The sequence below is a fragment of the Heloderma suspectum genome, chromosome 1 (assembly GCF_057233095.1).
Source record: "Heloderma suspectum isolate Gila_16-S chromosome 1, 16-S_ref, whole genome shotgun sequence".
Taxonomy (NCBI): Eukaryota; Metazoa; Chordata; class Lepidosauria; order Squamata; family Helodermatidae; genus Heloderma; species Heloderma suspectum.
The window spans coordinates 205427782-205445222 of NC_139458.1; the positions used below are offsets into that span (position 1 = coordinate 205427782).

General features: G+C 42.3%; 1 protein-coding gene across 1 annotated transcript in view; it reads right to left on the reverse strand.

Moving 5' to 3' along the window:
• The window catches only part of DNAH7 (dynein axonemal heavy chain 7), a 194031-nt gene that overhangs the window by 166985 nt on the left and 9605 nt on the right, over positions 1-17441 (reverse strand). Inside the window, exons 2-9 of the mRNA XM_084806680.1 lie at positions 16982-17038; positions 15817-15882; positions 13848-13956; positions 10162-10309; positions 9765-9858; positions 9272-9452; positions 8232-8304; positions 5036-5161 (exon numbers count right to left, since the gene is read on the reverse strand). Of these exons, the coding sequence (XP_084662806.1) occupies positions 5036-5161; positions 8232-8304; positions 9272-9452; positions 9765-9858; positions 10162-10309; positions 13848-13956; positions 15817-15882; positions 16982-17038 (854 nt within the window). The remainder of the gene's footprint in view (positions 1-5035; positions 5162-8231; positions 8305-9271; positions 9453-9764; positions 9859-10161; positions 10310-13847; positions 13957-15816; positions 15883-16981; positions 17039-17441) is intronic.

Below are 17441 nucleotides of genomic sequence, written 5' to 3' on the forward strand. Positions count from 1 at the left end.
GGAAGCGACTGAACGAATAAACAACAACAAAGAGGTAATGATTCTTAACTATTTGTGAAAGTGCAGTGAGTAAAGAATGTTCAGAGAACGAACAGACTGGATCTTGATTAATTCCCAGACCAACAATTTTGTCTCTGTGAAATGAAATTAATCAGATTACGTATCTTTAAAAGAAAATTAGCTGTAGATTATTAAAAAGAGGATTATCTTTCTGAACTAGCCTACATATCAAACTATATAAATTATAATTTATTAAGCTATCTGATGAACTGTCAGATACTCCTCTACCCTCCAGGAAACAAAGGAGGAACAACTCAGTTAAAAACATCCTGTTAGACATAACTATCTGGGGACATAAGAGAACAAAACTAAGCGTGACAAAGTAAAAGTGTAAAGGTTTTTTCTCTATCTTTACTTTTGCCACAATATAGATATTTATTCATAAAAAAATCTGAACTTCAGGGATGAAAATATCACATTTGGAAATGGGCTCATCTGCTGATTAAAATGAATAATGGTGATGTTTAATGGGCTAGCTCCATCAGGAACAGAAACCTTACTCTGATCAGGCATAACTCTAAAAATATTTTAAAGATAATGTTCTCTGACAACAATTAGTTCCTTCAGGGCTCTTGCTGTCAGGATGAGGCATTGCCTCAACCAAACAAGCTAAGCAAATTTTGTCTTATTTGCCTTCATACTGACAGCCTAGGGTGAACATTTTCAGCTATTAATCTCATTTTAGTTCTTTTCCATTTCTTTATTATTTGTATTGCTTGCCTATGTTCAAAATTAAACAGCTGTACATCTGATTACTAAGCACTATGGAATGAGACTGCCCATTTGTGTGATCATAGCATTTTGGAGTTCGAGGCAACAAATAAACCATATTTAACAAAGTAAACGTATGGCATAAGGAAAATATTAGAACATTTTCAAAATGTAGACAGTGAGTGAAGAGTAAACATTTAGGCACCTTACTAATTTATATTTCTGTTTTCTGTTTGCATTACAACATCCACAAGTGAAGCATTTCCAATTAAGGAAGAAACTAAGGGAAAAATATTTTACACACAAAAGTGTATAATGAAGTCCCAAAAGCTGTTTGGGCCAGGGGGTGGGAGGGAGGGAGATGAAAAGCAGTCATGGAGGGCTGCAATTTTGTGTGGAAGAAAGATGGGTGGAGGGATGCTTAACCCTATCTCCACTAGCCTTTTTTTTGTGCATTATCTCCCCACCCCCCCACCCCCCACACACACTCACAGAGCTGTTTATGTAAGAGCAGTTGTGATGGATCAGACCAAAAGTCTATCTAGTCCAGCATTCTGTTCATACAATGGCCAACCCGATGCCTATAGGAAGCCCACAAAGAGGACTTGAATGCAATTGCACCCTCTTATTCATGCTCCCCAGCAACTGGTATTCAGAGGCGTACTGCCTCAGATACTGAAGGCAGTATGTAGTCATGATGTCTAGTAGTCATTGCTGGCCTTATCCTCCATGAATTTGTCTAATCCCCTTTTAAAGCCATGTCAGGTAGTGGCCATCACTACATCTTGTGGTAGCGAATTCCACAGTTTAACAAAACACTGTGTGAAAAACTGTTTTGTCTGCCCTGAATCTCCCACCGCACAGCTTCAATGGATGAACATCAGTTCTAGTATTATGAAAGAAGAAATATGTCTCATTATCCACTTTCTCCACACCATGCCTAATTTTATGCACCTCTATAATGTCCCCTCTTACTCGACTTTTTTCTAAGCTAGAACGCCCCAAGCATTGTAACCTTTCCTTTGCTCATAGGGGATTTGCTCTAGCTCCTTGATAATTTTGGTTGCCATTTTCTGCACTTTTTCCAGCTATACAATTTCTGAGACCAGAGCTATACACAGTATTCCAAGTGCACTAGCACTTTGTATAAAGGCATTATGATTAGGGATGTATGGATTTTGTAAAATCCGTTCCATCTGCATTTCAAGGATTGTCAGGTGCCTTTCATTCTATCATCCACTCATTGACAGAATTGGATTTTTTTCCAATTTCCCAAATTTGCGCAAATTTACATTCACAAAACATGCAAATGTGCACTTAGGAAAATGTGCAAATCTCCCCAAATGCACAAATCCCCACCCAAATGCGCATTTTCAGCAGTGTTTTATTTTACATATTTTTCTACAACTAAATTTGTATAAAACTCCAGAAAGTTAAAAAAATCAGTCTGCAAGTCCATGAAACCCATGCGACTCAGGAAAAGCCAGTCTGCTGCAGAATCCACAGGTTGGATTCATAGAAATCCAAACTCATTTGATTTGGTTGCAGATTTCTCTGCCATCCCTAATTATGATATTGGAAGATTTAGTTTCTATTCCTTTCCTGATGACCCCCAACATGGAACCTGCCTTTTTCATAGCAGGGGGTTGACATTTTCATTGCGCTGTTCACCACAACCCAAAAACCTTTTCCTGGTCAATCACCACCAGCTCAAACCCCATCAATGTGTATGGGAAGTTAGAATTTTTGCCCCAATGCTTATACTAAATCACATTTGGTATGCCCATTCCCACAGTTTCTAGATATCCTGTCGGAGCTCTTCACAACCCCTTTTTGTTTTAACCACCCTAAATGATCAGCAAAAGTTGGCCACCTCACTGCTCACCCCTAACACAAGATTATTTATTAAGAAGTTAAAAGCCCCCCCCCCTCGGGGGTCCTACTGTTTACATCCCTCCATTGTGAGGGATGTAAACTGTCCATTTATTCCTACTCTTACTTTCTGTTCTTTAAACAGTTACCGATCCAAAAGAGGCCATCTCCTCTTATCCCATGATTGCTAAGTTTGCTCAGGAATCTTGGTGCTGTTTCTCAAGGGAAGGGGTCCAGTTCATGAAAGGATGTGTACTTAAGCATATGGCATTCATACGGCTCTTTAAAAAGGAAAAAAATCCTGCAAATTACTTGTTAGCAGCAGTTAAGGAGCCAGGTTGCTCACCTTTGACAGTGAAATTGACTAGATAAGAAACTACTTGCAATGTAATCTAGTCAGTTTCACCATTCCATTGACTTGTATAGGATCAGAGCTGCAATTAGACATTAGAAAACAGAGCTGTGTCAGTGTGTTCCAAGCACAGCAAGGTTCTCACCTCCATTGTATTTGTACAGTTATATATCTACCACTGCTGGGCCAGGGCTCAGCCACAGTAGCAATAAGGTGGATATCTTTCCCATTCCTGCACAAAAGTAATTGGTTGCTCGCAACCTTACATCTCAACACTATGCCTGTTTACTCAGAAGTACATCCAACTCAGATCAATGGACTTACTCCCAAGTAAGTGTCATAGAACTGTAGCCCCTCCCACTACCACAAGTTATCTCTCTCCTTCTTTAAATCCCTCCTTGAAACCAAATCCTTCTACAAGCCTTTTCCTAAATAACCACAGATTTACTTGTGTGTACTCCTAGCCATTTCACAGATTTCCCCATCACTCATGCTTTATCATGCCATATATGCCTTTTCTTTTTTTGTCCTCTCAACAGCATTACTGTGGCTCAAACAACACATGATAGCAGAGACCCGCTTGTTTAAGCCCAGATCTGTCCCAATCACATGGAAAGATGGACGCCCTGTTTTAAGAGCTAAACCCTCCCCACTCCCACAGCTTACCTCCGCACAGTTCTGTTTTTTTAAAAAAACCACAGTAGAAAAAGAGAGGTCCCTCCCCCAAGAAACTTAAAAATCTACACCGGGGTGCAGAACCTCTTTCAGACCAAGGGCCAAATTCCATCTCAGATAAGTTTTCAGGGGCTGTATTCCAGTGGTGGGCAGGGCTGAAGGCAAAAGGGGTGGGGCCAAAATACCAAAAACACGAGCCTTAGGGGAGGCATTTCAACTTTTTAGAATGGAATAAACCAATATACAGGCAACATTATGCACATGACGCAGTACTTTTTAGAATGGGGAAAAATTGCACAAAAACTGGGAAACCACCAAGGGATCGGTGGTTGGGGAAAGGGGGTATTGCCATATGGGGAATCCCAGAGGGTTGGACTGGGACCCCAGACAGGCTGGATTTGCTCCCTGGGTTGAAGTTCTGCACCCCTGGTCTGTACGGCAGGAAAGACAACAGAGGCAGGGAACCAGAGGGAGAAGCAAAAATAGGTAACGCACAAAAAGGACACAACAAAAATAAATATGGCTTCATCATTGCTGTTTTTTAAAGAAAACTCTGAAGACATTTTTATTCCCATCAGTGTTTAATTAATTATTGTGATGTGCTTGAAGAATTATAGCTGATGGTTGTTTTAAATTAATTTGTTTCAATAGATGGTTGTATTGTAAGTAGTATTTTTAGGTGCTTTAAAATTTTATGTAAACTGTCTTGTGAGGGCGGTATGCCATGAAAGGTGAGAAATAAATATCTGAATGAGAGAGAGAGAGACAGAGACAGAGAGACAGATGGATGAATGTGAGCAAATGCAATTCCACTTATTTATCATTTGGATTTCTATCCTGCCCTATCCAAAGGGATCAGAGTGGCTAGCATCAATTTCGTTGCATATTGTCCATGTCCATTTGAGGGTTCCAAAAAAAACCCTCAAGTAGATCATAAGAGGACACAAGAGAAAAGGCATTTGGGGCACAAGAGAAAAGAGGAATGGGAAGAAAAACATCATTTAAAAGTAATAAAGTCAACAACAAAAACAATAACCTCTCCCATACATGGCTAATTATTAGCTCCTGTGAACAGAGGAGAGAGGAGAAGCAGCCAGCTGATCCAGGAGTAGGGTGGGATGCATCTTTGCTTGCCCCTCTTGGCTCTTGAGTCAACTTACAGCACAATATACATGTCTACTTAGAAGTAAGTCCCACTGAGTTCAATGGGGCTTATTCCAAGGTAAGTGGTACAGGATGGTAGCCTTAGGCTTTGTATTGGGGATGAAGCCTCTTAGGCCAATAGCTTTAAAGAAAGTGTGGGTTTTGAGGAGGGAGCGGTGTACATTTTCACTGACAAGAGTGTAACATCTATGCATTGCTTACTTAAAAGAGGTCTGCCAGAGGTCCAGAACAGCCAACATTGTGGGATTTAATGCATGCAAATTTTCATTTATATAGCAGCGAGCTGTGATGTAGGACTTTTTCCAGGGTTTTGGCACTACTTCCATTCTAAAAAAAACAAAAAGAAATCAGTAATGTTGTGACCCCAAGAGACACTCAGGGTACCCTTACAACTGAGTTTTGAAATTCAGGAGATAAAGCCAATTTCACTAACTTGTCAGAAATTAAAAATACTCTCCTGGGAAAGTATATCAAAATTAAATAGGGCAGGGGGTAAGGCTTTCTTCCAAGTCTTGACATTTCTTTCCTAAGCCTTAAATCCCTTGTGAATTCCTAAGCTTTATCAAAATAATTAGCCATATGTATACAATTTAGGCAGTTAATTAACCAATTAGAAATATTTTAGGATTCTAATGGTTCAAAAAGGCAAGAAAGTGCATGTGTCAGAGGCATAAAATCTGCCAATGGGCATGATCCATTCCCCCACATGCTTGTTGTGTAGCGGATCCCTACAGAGATCAATGGAACCTTTTAATTTTCTGGCCCTTGGCCAAGCACACATAGCACCAAGTACATTGCAACACATTCAGTCATTACTTGGTTTACTGTGAAATCCTATACAAGTTTAGACAGAAAAAAAAATCCTACAGCTCCCAGCATCCCTCTAGTCAGCCATGTTGGCTGGGGCATGCTGTGATTGGAAGGGCTTTTTCTGCATAAACATGCATAAAGTTGCAGCCTTATTTGATTTTTCTGTGGCTTTTCCACAGTGAAGCATTCACATATGACACATGCCACATGTGAACATAATTACAAAACACTCAAGAGAAATTAAAACCAAACCAAATCAAGAATTTAATAAACACATCATAATGTAAGTTTAATATTACAATACAATACAATCCACTCACCCATTATTTATTTAGAATCCTTCTACCCCACCCTTCCTCCAAAAGGAGCACAGAGCAGCTTACAGTATTAATAAAACACATACCAAGAAAACAACCACAAAATCACACTATTAAAATAAAACAATTAAAATACAACAATCATAATCTAGCCTAAATAAACCAAAACCAACAAATCAGGAGCCAAATGCTTGCATAAATAAAAAGGTCCGCAACTTACAATTAAAAATTGTTTAACACTTAAGAGAGCAACCTTATGGTCCTTGGGAGAGCATCCCATAGGATTGCTTGTAAAATTCTTCCAAAGTCAGCAACAGTGCACCAACCTCGGAAGAGGGAGTCAGAGATCCAACCCCCTCCCCCATCCCTTGCAGCTGGCATGGAGAGAACCGTGCCGGCTGCCTCTCCAAGGTCGGAAACTCAACCTCGGAGAGGGGGAAAAGGAGGCGTTCTGGTGGGTGGGGAGAGGAGACTGGAGAGGCCAGAATATGAGTTATCCTGAGCCTCTTCCAGCCTCCTTCCCTTACCTCCGAAGCACCTGAAGATTGCCTCTGCCAGTCCTCCCGCCCAGCACTGGATGATCAGACACTTCTGAGTTCAGGAGAACTCCAAGGGAAAGTTGCTCATTTTGGCCTGCTCCACATTCACAGGCTACTTGAGAGGGGGCTGATGAGGATCAGCAAGAGTAGATATATTGGACTCCATTGGGCCCTATAGGGATCTCCTGCTGCATGCCTAAGTGCTTGCACAGGAAAGGACACATTGTGCTCAGGTTTGTAGCTTTTGAGGAAAAAAACCTGTTGTTGCTTACACCACCAACCATAAACCTCAAAGGGCCAAGCGTAATGCAATGGTCATCCTGTTTTTTTAACGTATGAAACCAGCCTTCCCTGACCTGATGCCCTCCAGAAATGTTGACTGCAACTTCTATAATTCCCAGCCAGCATGCCCATGCAGGCTGGGAATTATGGGAGTCGCAGTCCAGCACATCTGGAGGGCACATATTCAGGGAAGGCCATATTCCCCAACTGAATACGGCTGAGGAAGGCCATATTCAGTTTACGACTTGCAATGCCCAACTTCTTGCTCGCAAAACTTTGACCAATAGAAGATCTCTCTTGTATGTCTTGGCTTATTCTGTGGCAACACCACCCTTATTTAATACCTAATATTGAATTTAAAAAAAAACATGAATTGTTCTTGCCATCTTTGGCTTTAGGGCTTTCTCCTGTAATAGCACTATGTTTCATTCACTGGCGTTTGCTACCTAACATTAGTTGTGTTTGTATGATCATTAAACAGAAAATAGATGTAAGATAAGAGTCAAATTATTATATTTTCAAGACAGTAAAATAGTAATTCCATGTTTGCCTTTTAATAAGGTTGTAGGTTCTTGCCATTTTCTGCTATGACAATTACGTGATACAGCAACAGCATAGGATTCTTTTAACAGTTCCTTTCCTTAGATCCATAAAACATGTTCCTATCATAACTTAACATGCAGCATTCTCACTCCAGGGCAGACAAGGGAGAATACTGTAATATTTATTCTTTTATTGAAGGCACATACAGTACGTTCCATGTTGTTTATGAATGCATGAATCAGAGGCTGACTGATAACGAGCTTCATAAAAATGATGACTGGGATGGGTGGGGGGAAATTGGGATGTAACTCAGCTTGGAATTACTACAGCTCAGCTATTACAATTTCCTACCCCTCCCACTTTTTATTTTAAAACAAATAAACAAATTTTGAGAGAGTATGGGTGGTGATCCAGACTGAGAGAGAAAAAGAGATGGGGGTGGGGAGATGAGTTGGCTCGCAGAGGGTGGGGAGAGAGAAAAAAGGGTGTTGCCTTCTGTGAAATAGGTTTCTGTCAATGCTGAAAAGTGGCTTCAGAGGGATTGTTTAGTGTGCTGGGGATCAAACCCCATCTCTGCATTATACTCAGTCTTTTGGGCAGATTATTTGACCACTGTGACCAGCTGCACCTCCCATGACAGACATTTTGTGATGGTGCCCAGGACAATTTTTCAAATTGCTAAGTGTGCCCACAGGCCCAAAAAGGTTGCCTACCCCAGGACAGACAATACTAGGTTCAGTGAACAAATGCAGTGCAATCCTACGTGTTTCTTTGGAGGTAAGACGCATTGGATTCAATGGGGCTTACTCCCAGGTAACTGTGCACAGAACTGCATCCTTTAGGAAGCTTTAGATATTCTGCCTGCCATGTTTTCTAGGCAAAGATTTTGAAGTAGCATTTTCTTACTCTTCACGATGAGGTGGAAGCACTTGCTTCTTGCCTTCTTCTTTTTCCCTGGGATCTCGTAAAACAAAGTCAACTAAAAGAAGGCATTAAAAAAAACAGACCAGAACACAAATAAGCTCAGCAGAACAGAAAAAACTAACAAAGAAACTGAAGCAATTATTTTTAAAAGACTTCAAAGGTCTTATACAGGAGCAACTGAAAACATGCACCTCAAAGTCATTTGATTTAAGAACGCTTTCCAAGACAAAGACAAAAACAAAGGTGTATCTTAAAAAGGCTGAAATGGCAAAAAAACTAAAAGCAATTGCAGGGGGAAAACACTGACGGCACAGCCCTATGCATGTTTACTCAGAAGTAAGCCCCATAGAGGTCAGTGAGACTCAGTTCCTAGTACGCATGTTTAGGATTGCAGCCAACAGAACAAGGTTCCATGTCTAGAACAGAAGTTTTTTCCCAGAGAAGCTTGTTTACATGTTCAGATTGAATAGATGGATTCTTTCTAGAACATTCTTTCCAGCAACAACACTCATTCAGGGTGGACATAAGCACATACTCATTTTATTGATAGATATCATTCAGCCAACTATAAGCTAAGACAGTGAATTTCAGGCTTTCAGCCTTCAGAGAGATACCCCTTTCTAAAAGCAATTTCTTTACAGAGTAACCCCTGTACTTTTGCCAGGGAAACTCTACATACAGAAGAGAATTCTGGGGATGTGGAAGTGTTCTAAGGGGCACACACTGTTTACACAGAGGCCAAACTTGTTGGGCCTCACCACCACCTCATATGAACTGAGAGCACTACCCCACACTCCTCAATGTCTTCAGGGGAAGATTGGTAGCAGTGGGAATCTACTTTTCAGGGATGTTTGTCCATCACCTTCTCACTGAAAAACCTCTGATAGGTTTGCAAGGAAACTTGAGGTCCTCCAGAACATAGTCTGAAAACAACCAGGCTAAAACCAATTTATGCTGTGACAGTACTCAAGGCTGACGTTCTTTGATTCAGTAAATACAGATTGAGTTAACGATGAGTGTACCTATTGCTTTCTTCACACTGAGAAGATAGTCCTCTCTCATTTCATCTGAGAGAGCATAGATACTTTCACTGAGCACTTTCAAGTGTTCCGGTACAAGTGCCAAGACATGTTCCAGCCACGAGTCCTCCATTGGGGCCACATGTTCTGTATCTATTCCATGGCGAATGTAATAGTAATATTTCTGCAAAATTAGAATATCACAAGAGTGGCACACTAGCACGAGCCAGCATGGAAAACCCACACTGTATCTCATTTTGAGGGATGCATGAGTTTTGCCTAACTTAAAACCTAAAGAATGAAAACATCCATGTATACACTGACTGCATGCGCAGCTGCTTGGCAATGGCACATTTCCACCCCCCATGCTTGCTACTTCAAATTGATCACCCCTAACAGGATTGGGAAACCCTCCCGCAGGCTGTACCTAATGCTTCAGTCCAATTTCCCCTCCCTCCCACCTCTGCTTGACAAGGAGTTGTTTTGCCTTATTTACCAAAATGTCTTTCTCTATTGCAGCAGTGGACTCTGATGTACCGAGTTTTCCTTCTTCTACGGAAAGCGCTTGTTCTGTAATAAGGTCTGGTTGCCTAACAAAACAAACATGATGACTTGATATCAACTGTCTCCAAACACCAATCTGCAATCCTTATCTGTAGAATTCTTTCAGTAAAGCAAGGGAATTAGCTCATCCTCCTGCTGCTCAGCAAGCTCTATTCTTTCTTTCTTTCTTAAAACTGACATTGTTGACACTCATCCGTGTGTGTGTGTGTGTGTGTGTGTGTATGTGTGTGTGTGTGTGTATATATATATATATATATATATATATATATATATATATTTCACTTTCAAAAAGTTGAAAGCCCCTTTCTAAAACTTATAAAGAAGCTTACATGATGATGTTAACAAGAGCACTTCTGAAATTTTCCCGGTCCTTTTTACCACCAGTTCTTGCTTTAGAAGTTGATGGTCCAGCACCAAAATCAATACCCAGAGAGTCCTGTGCCTTACGCTTCTTAGATGTCTGAGCCAGATATTCTCCTTGGGGGAGAGAGAAAAAGGACAGGTTTTGTGTGGCTGGCACAAACTCAGATCTGTAAGTGACATACATAGACCAAAGATCTGCAGAATTAGCTCTTGCCTCATTCAGTGAGCGCTACGGTATCTCAGCTTCTTTCAGAATTATCTGCTATTGACTGCACTGATGTAAAACAGCCTTCATCAACCTGGTGCCCTCCAGATATGTTGGACTGCAACTTCTATGCTAGCTGGAAATTATGGGAATTGCAGACCAACACATCTGGAGGGGACTGGGTTGGAGAACGCTGATATAAAAGTAAGAAATTATTTGAATATATCAAACAACAAGTACTCTAAAGTCAGATCCTTAAAGTCAGTCTGTAGCTAGCCAGCAGCCAGTTCTATTCCCATGACACCATAAGCCCCATCCTGGCAGAAGCAATGCAGGTGAAAGTTCCCTTTAAGCCAGGGATGGGGAAGGTGCAGCCTCCAGATGTTGTTGGACTACAACCCTCATCACCCCTCACCAATGGCTATGCTGGCTAGGACTGATGGGAGTTGCAGTCCAATGTCTGGAGGGCCACACATTCACCACCCTCACCGGCAAACAAAATGAGCTTCTTCCATGGTGGCTGCCTTGCACTGCAGTGAAGAAGCCATGCCTTGCTGAGCAGCTGATGGAGGCTGAGAAGAGTACCCCTCAAACAGGCCTGGGCTGGGAGGGGCCTTCAGCTTTGAGAATGAAACACTGCATCCTCCTGCAGGCTGAGGAGGGACACAGAAAAAAGCCACTGGAATGAGGGCAAAGGGAGGACACAGGATGCAGGACGTATCACAGGACAAGGAGGAGGCTTGCAGGAGACAAATAGCGCCCAGATCTGGCAGCACTCCCCAGCCACTTGGAAGCAATCAAGGGAGCCACTGCAGAAAGGATCAAGGGAGCCACTGCCCTTAGTGAGAGAGAGAGAGAGAGAGAGAGAGAGAGAGAGAGAGAGAACTGAATTCAAAGGTTCGCCTTCCCTCCAAGAGACTTAACTTTGGAGCCCTTTCCCTGGGCTGGAGCGAGAGAACTACCCTGCCTCCCAAAATTTTTATTACCTCTCTGGCCCTCCCCCTTTTTTATGGAAACCCCTGCAGAGGCACTACTGTGCAGTACTGCAAAAAGGATCATTGCACAGCAGGGGCCAACAGCACTACAGTGCAAATAGGAGAGGATCCAGATTGTCTTTCCCCTGGGGCACATCTCCCTATGAAGTGTCCCCAAAGCCCCTGACACATGCCCTGTAACTCTGCCCTCCCGTTATTTCACAGGATGACTGAAAGCCTCTTAAGTGTCTCTGGTAATTTATGAGTTGCTGTATCCAATGTACTTAACAGACAACCTCTGAGATATAAACACTTTGATCCATACAGCTCGGTAAAGTTGAAGCAGTGATATCTAAACCAGTTTAGATGTACTGAAATTCGAGCCTGATCCTAAACCTTGTTCACTGAACAAGAAGTGCTTAGCCTGGGATGGACTAATCACCTTCTCAAAGCAATGTCGTAAGAACGTAAGAAGAGCCACGCTGGATCAGACCACAGTCCATCTATTCCAGCATTCTGTTCACACAGTGGCCAACCAGATAACCCAATGGGAAGCCCACAAGCAGGACATGAGTGCAACAGCACCCTCCCGCTCAATGTCATGATCTTATGTCAGACCTATCAACACTGCAACCTCTGCAACAGACACATGGGATGCAAATGTTTAGAATTAGTCTTAAATCCTAATGGCTTAGGGCTTGTTCATACATGCATGTTCTTCATTCAATGACTGTAATACCAAGTAAGCCCTTCCATGTGAGAATGGGTCATGAAAGATTTATCAATCCAGACAGGCTTTTCAATGGCTACTACTCATGATGGCTAAATACTACCTCCAGTATCAGAGGAAGAATGCCTCTGTATATCAGTTGTTGGGGAACATGAACGTTCATTGCATTTGCACTCATGTCCTGTGTGCGGACTTCCCAGAGGAATCTGGTTGGCCACTGTCCAAACAGAATGGACAAGGTAGGCCTTTTGTCTGATCCAGCAGGGCTCTTATGAGCTTATCTACATTACCTCAGACACATGCTTTTCAATCAAGTCTGTTCATGATCATCAAGCGATGCATATGATTATGCGAATACGCTCTTATGAGATTGTATTTATTTATTGGACCAACTTTTGTTGGCGAAACAGATGTTGGCTCAATATAAGATGTTTTGCCACACTATGCCTCACTCTGAGAACCTCTTAGAGTTAGGCATAGGGCAGGCCACTCCACAGAGCTGCACCAACTGCTCTCCTGCTATGGCAATTGCTGCAGCAAGAGAGCAGCTGGTGCAACTTTCCATAACGGAGGGCTGATGTTTGGCTCTGAGGGGACCTCAGAGTGAGGCACTAGGTCGCAGGGCTCTCTGGGAAACCCTGCCAACTGCTTCCATGCTGCAATAATGCCAAACCAGAAGAGCAGCTAGTGTGGCTCTCAAGACAGCCTACCTGGCCCAAATGCCTCACTCTCAAGGTTCCTTCCACAGAGTGCGGCATTCTGAGTGAGGTGGCTCTGGAGACTGCCAAGTGGTCTCCAGGGCCTCCTCCCTACCAATGACTCACTCTGAGGGAGGACCCTTCGGAATGAGGAATTGAGGGGGAAGCAGGTGGCGACGAAAGGGAGAGCAGAAGAGGAGAAGGGCAGCACATCCTCCTGCCTCAAGCAGTGGGACATCTTGCGCCAGCCCTGCTAGTCAGGCAAGAAAGAACAGAGGCTCTTGCTAGCCAATATATGGAACCAAGTGGGGAACCTTAGTGCAAGGAAGACCAGACTTCAGTCAAGTGAGAACATCTGTGGCTATTGAGACCTTTTCCAACTTTCACAAGGTGCAGCCTAGCTGGATGGAGAGGAGAGAGAATAATTTTTTCACATTCCTACTACCTTGGATCAGGGTGACCAAGGATCAGGATAGAACAATGGAGAAAAGAAAATGGAGAAATCCCAGGTGCCTATAGAAAAATGTTTATTCTAAGACAGACAAACCTCATCCATTTGACTTAGTATATTGACTACAAGATAAGCTCTGAAGAAGGAAATCAGTATTTCCGAAATGCATTGGGCCAATATAAAAGAATTACAATAAACTTTTCTCTATAGGCACCTGGGATTTCTCCATTTTCTTTTCTCCATTGCTTTTTCCTGCACATGTGCCTCCCCTCCTCTTTTTATCCAGAGGATCAGGATAGACCACTACTTAAATTATTTTCTTTTTGTTAGGGCAGCAGATGCAGACATTTCACAAACTAGCAGAGGCACTGGGCGTTCTTTAAATTATGGATTAAAACTCTGACCAGTGAGCTTTACATTCAGTTTAGTTTCATTTCCATATTATCTAAAGGTCATAACAGAAATGCAAAACTATAACAGATAAAACAATTGATAACAGAATCCATATCTAACAGATTATTGCAAAGGCATTGTGTCCAGTGATATTTTATAAACCATTTTCAGTTCTACCCAAACATCCAGTTTTATTCTTACCAGGTGTTAGCTCATTTTTTATCATAAACTGTTCTGGAACATGAGTGTCCTTATCTCTCTGCAGCTGGAATGAAGGAGGATTCTGGTGCCATATTGGTTTACAGTTTATCTGAAAGATTTGATTTTATGCTTTAGAAAAATGCCAACAACTACTAGTGGTGCTTACCACTCTCACCTTTTCTGATATGTACTTAAAACCTATTCATAAGCTCTATAAAGGAACTCTGACTCGAGAATATAAAATATCAATAAGTTGGCAACTGAAAAAAAAGTTTGCAAGTATTCTTTAAATATTGGATGCAATAAACCTAGATATGATGATCTTTATGGGGTTTGGTTGAGTAGGTAGGCCAGCCTTCCCCAACCTGGTGCCCTCCAGATGTCCTGGACTACATCTCCTATTAGCCTCAGCCAGCAGGCCAGTGGTCTGGAATGCCGAGATCTGTAGTCCAAACATTTGGAGGTCACAAGGTTGGGAAAGAATGAGGTAAGTTATGTGTAATAGCTAGAAATGCTCACAGCTGGAATGCTGTTAATTAGGAGTGTGTACATAATGGCCCTGAGATCCAGTTGTAATCATGGGCCTACATCTCCAAATAAACATGCTGCAGCTCAGCAATAAGTCTGGATGAGCAATGTGATGAGATGCACATCTGCACTGGCAAAATAGGCAGAATGATGCTTATATGTATGGATCTCTCTTGCTGGATTGAGGTAAATATATTTTCCCCAGTCTAGCAATCACCGTTTGTGTTGTCAGTAAGGACTTTGTGATCCTGGAATTAGCTATCCACAAACCTGCACTGGGGAGGGGCAATTAAGAGCACACCCAAAAGCCTGCCTCCCGTATGCACACACCAGTCTGCACTCAATGCCACTGCCCTGAGGTCTATATGTGGCTGGAGATACATGGAGGAGGAGGAGTACATTCCTGTAGCTGGCCACACACATACAAGCAATGTGATACAATCCATGTCATTCCTACATGATAGATGTGAATGTGCCTCCCATCTTTGAATCAAGATTAAAACAGAAACCACTATAAGTGGTTTTCCCATATATTGGCACACAATGTTTACTATTTGTGGCTGTCTTTGGATCAAAGCCATTACCTTCCAAAGAATTCAGGCACCATTCCCCAAGAAAACTGTGAATCAAGCTGCTGTGTGCATGATTATTTTGATTGCTACCTTGAGCACCCCGCTGGAATCAGTGGGAGAGCCAGCATGGTATACTGCAGGGTGCACAACCCACGGTCTGTGCAGAGCCCTTGGCCATTCCCAGTGTGGTCTGCAAAGCCAGCAGCACTCCACCCACTTTTCCCCACGTAGCCCAGCTGATCTGCCCACCAACCTCTTCCCCAAGCCTTGGTGCCTCTCTCTGGAGGAAAAAGCTCTTATCTCCAATCAGCAGCTGATGAGAGAGAAGAGCTTTTTCCCCAGGGCCTGGGGAGGAAGCTGCTGAGTGATTCCATGCAATTCCTGCTTACTTGTGAGTAGATATGCAGAGGCTTGTCCTGCTTACTTCTGAGCAGACATGCAGAGACTTGGTATTTGGGATGCTATTTGGAAGACCTGCTGAATGATTCAGTCCCACTTACTTCTGAGTAGAAAAAGGTTCTACATCCTGTCAGTGGTGCTGTATGTATCCGTGAGCATGTGTGGGCTCGCAGGCACATGTGTAGCCACTGGCCTCCCAACAGACACTGGATGCGGTCCTCAGGGCCAAAAAGGTCGTGCACCCCTGCTGTAGTGGTTAGGGTGCCAGACTATGACTGAGGAGACTCAGGTTCAAACGTCTGCTCACTGGGTGACCTTGGGCCCGTCGGTATCTCCCTCGACCTAGTCTACTTCACGGGGTTGTTTTGACAATAAGGTAAGTAAATTATTCAAGAGGAATGCTGTTGTGCATCTCCTATCACAATTTTCTCCATAAACTTGACTATTTAAAATATTTAGCAAAAAATTACCTTATCCACCTGTGGTAAAAATTTTGTTGTAGTCTTCTCTAATTTCCCTTTGTTGGGTAGTTTGGGCTGTGAGGGGGGAAAATAGACAAAAATTACACTGCTCGTGTGAAACTTTGAAACATGTCCCAGGCTGCAATCCTAATCGTACTTACTTGGGATTAATTCCACTGACGATAGTGGGACTTACTTCTGAATAAATATGCACAGGCTTGTGCTGTTACTCATCATGTACATGACATTTTCATCTTCTTTCAGGGCACTCAGTAACCATGTACGAGTATATATTTCCTCCCCTTTCCTTAGCAGACTTTTTGAAAGCAACAAATGCATAAGAGGGATGGACAGGGCATTCTTGCCTTAGCATCACTAAAAGGAATGGCCTTCTGAAAGATTTTGTGCATTCTAAATACTTGGCTGTATTGAAAATTCCCCACAATCTAAGGGAAAGACAGTCCTGGGAATACTCTGCTAGTTAGGAGTCACTAATTCACCTTTCTGCGAATTTTGAAACAACTAACTAAAGGATGATCCAATTATCAAATAAGACCATTATCTCTCAAACAATTTAGCAGGCACGTCCCCTGAAATCTCCAAAACAGAGGTTCAAATACTGTAATGCATCCATTTTAATATTGGACTTCTCTAACAATGCATGCAAAACCTATCCAAAGCCCCATGTGCATTCTGGTGCACACATGGAGCTCCTGAGTGAGCAGTTTTCCCATTCAGTTCAGTGAAGTGGGAGCTCTATACATACACACAGAGTGAAGAGCGCACAGAGCTGCCTTCACCAAAATCATTATGGACAGGGGACCTTTGTGTGCACATCAAGAATCCTGTTGCTGTTTTTAACAAGCCCTGCTCCTCAGCCTTTAACAGCTATCTGAAACTTTGACTCCAATCAGATGTTACACCATATCATGGTTTGTTTCTATGTCTGAAACACTGGCTAAACCACAGCTTAGCACTATGCTAATAAACCTGCGCACACCAGGAAAAGAGATTGGAAGCATCCACTTCCTGGTTTAAACTAACCGCAGTCTGTTGTTATGTCCGAACTAGAACTGTAGTTAGTTTAAACTATGGTTTATTGGAACAAACCAGCATCAGAAAACAGAGTTTGATTTTTGGCTTGTTCCAATAATGAACCACAGCTTAAACTAACCAGTTTGTCCTTATCAGACAACAAGTGGTTGTTTCCAATCTCTTCCTCTGGTGTGTGCTGGAAGAGGAGAGCGAGGACACTAACTTTAAAAGGGGCTATACTATGTTTATGTTGTATTTTAGGTTTGGTTTTTTTAACCACCCAGAGAATTTTGGCTGGTACAGAAATTGAATAAATGAATAAAATAAGCCCAAACTCACTGAGATTTATTTTCACAGCACTAAATTATGTCCAAACTGGGCCTATATCAATCTCACAAACAGGGTTTGCAAGGGGCTGGCAAAACAGGATATCAAATCACAGTCTGATGCTGGTTTGTAACCCTAGTTTGCATTAACTGTTGTTTACTGTTAGGTCTAAATGTACAAGCCATTGGCAAACAATAGTTAAGGTAATTGCTCTGCCTCAAGAGGTTACTGCACCAATAGAAAAAGGAGTTAATTTATGAAGTTGGGTGCTG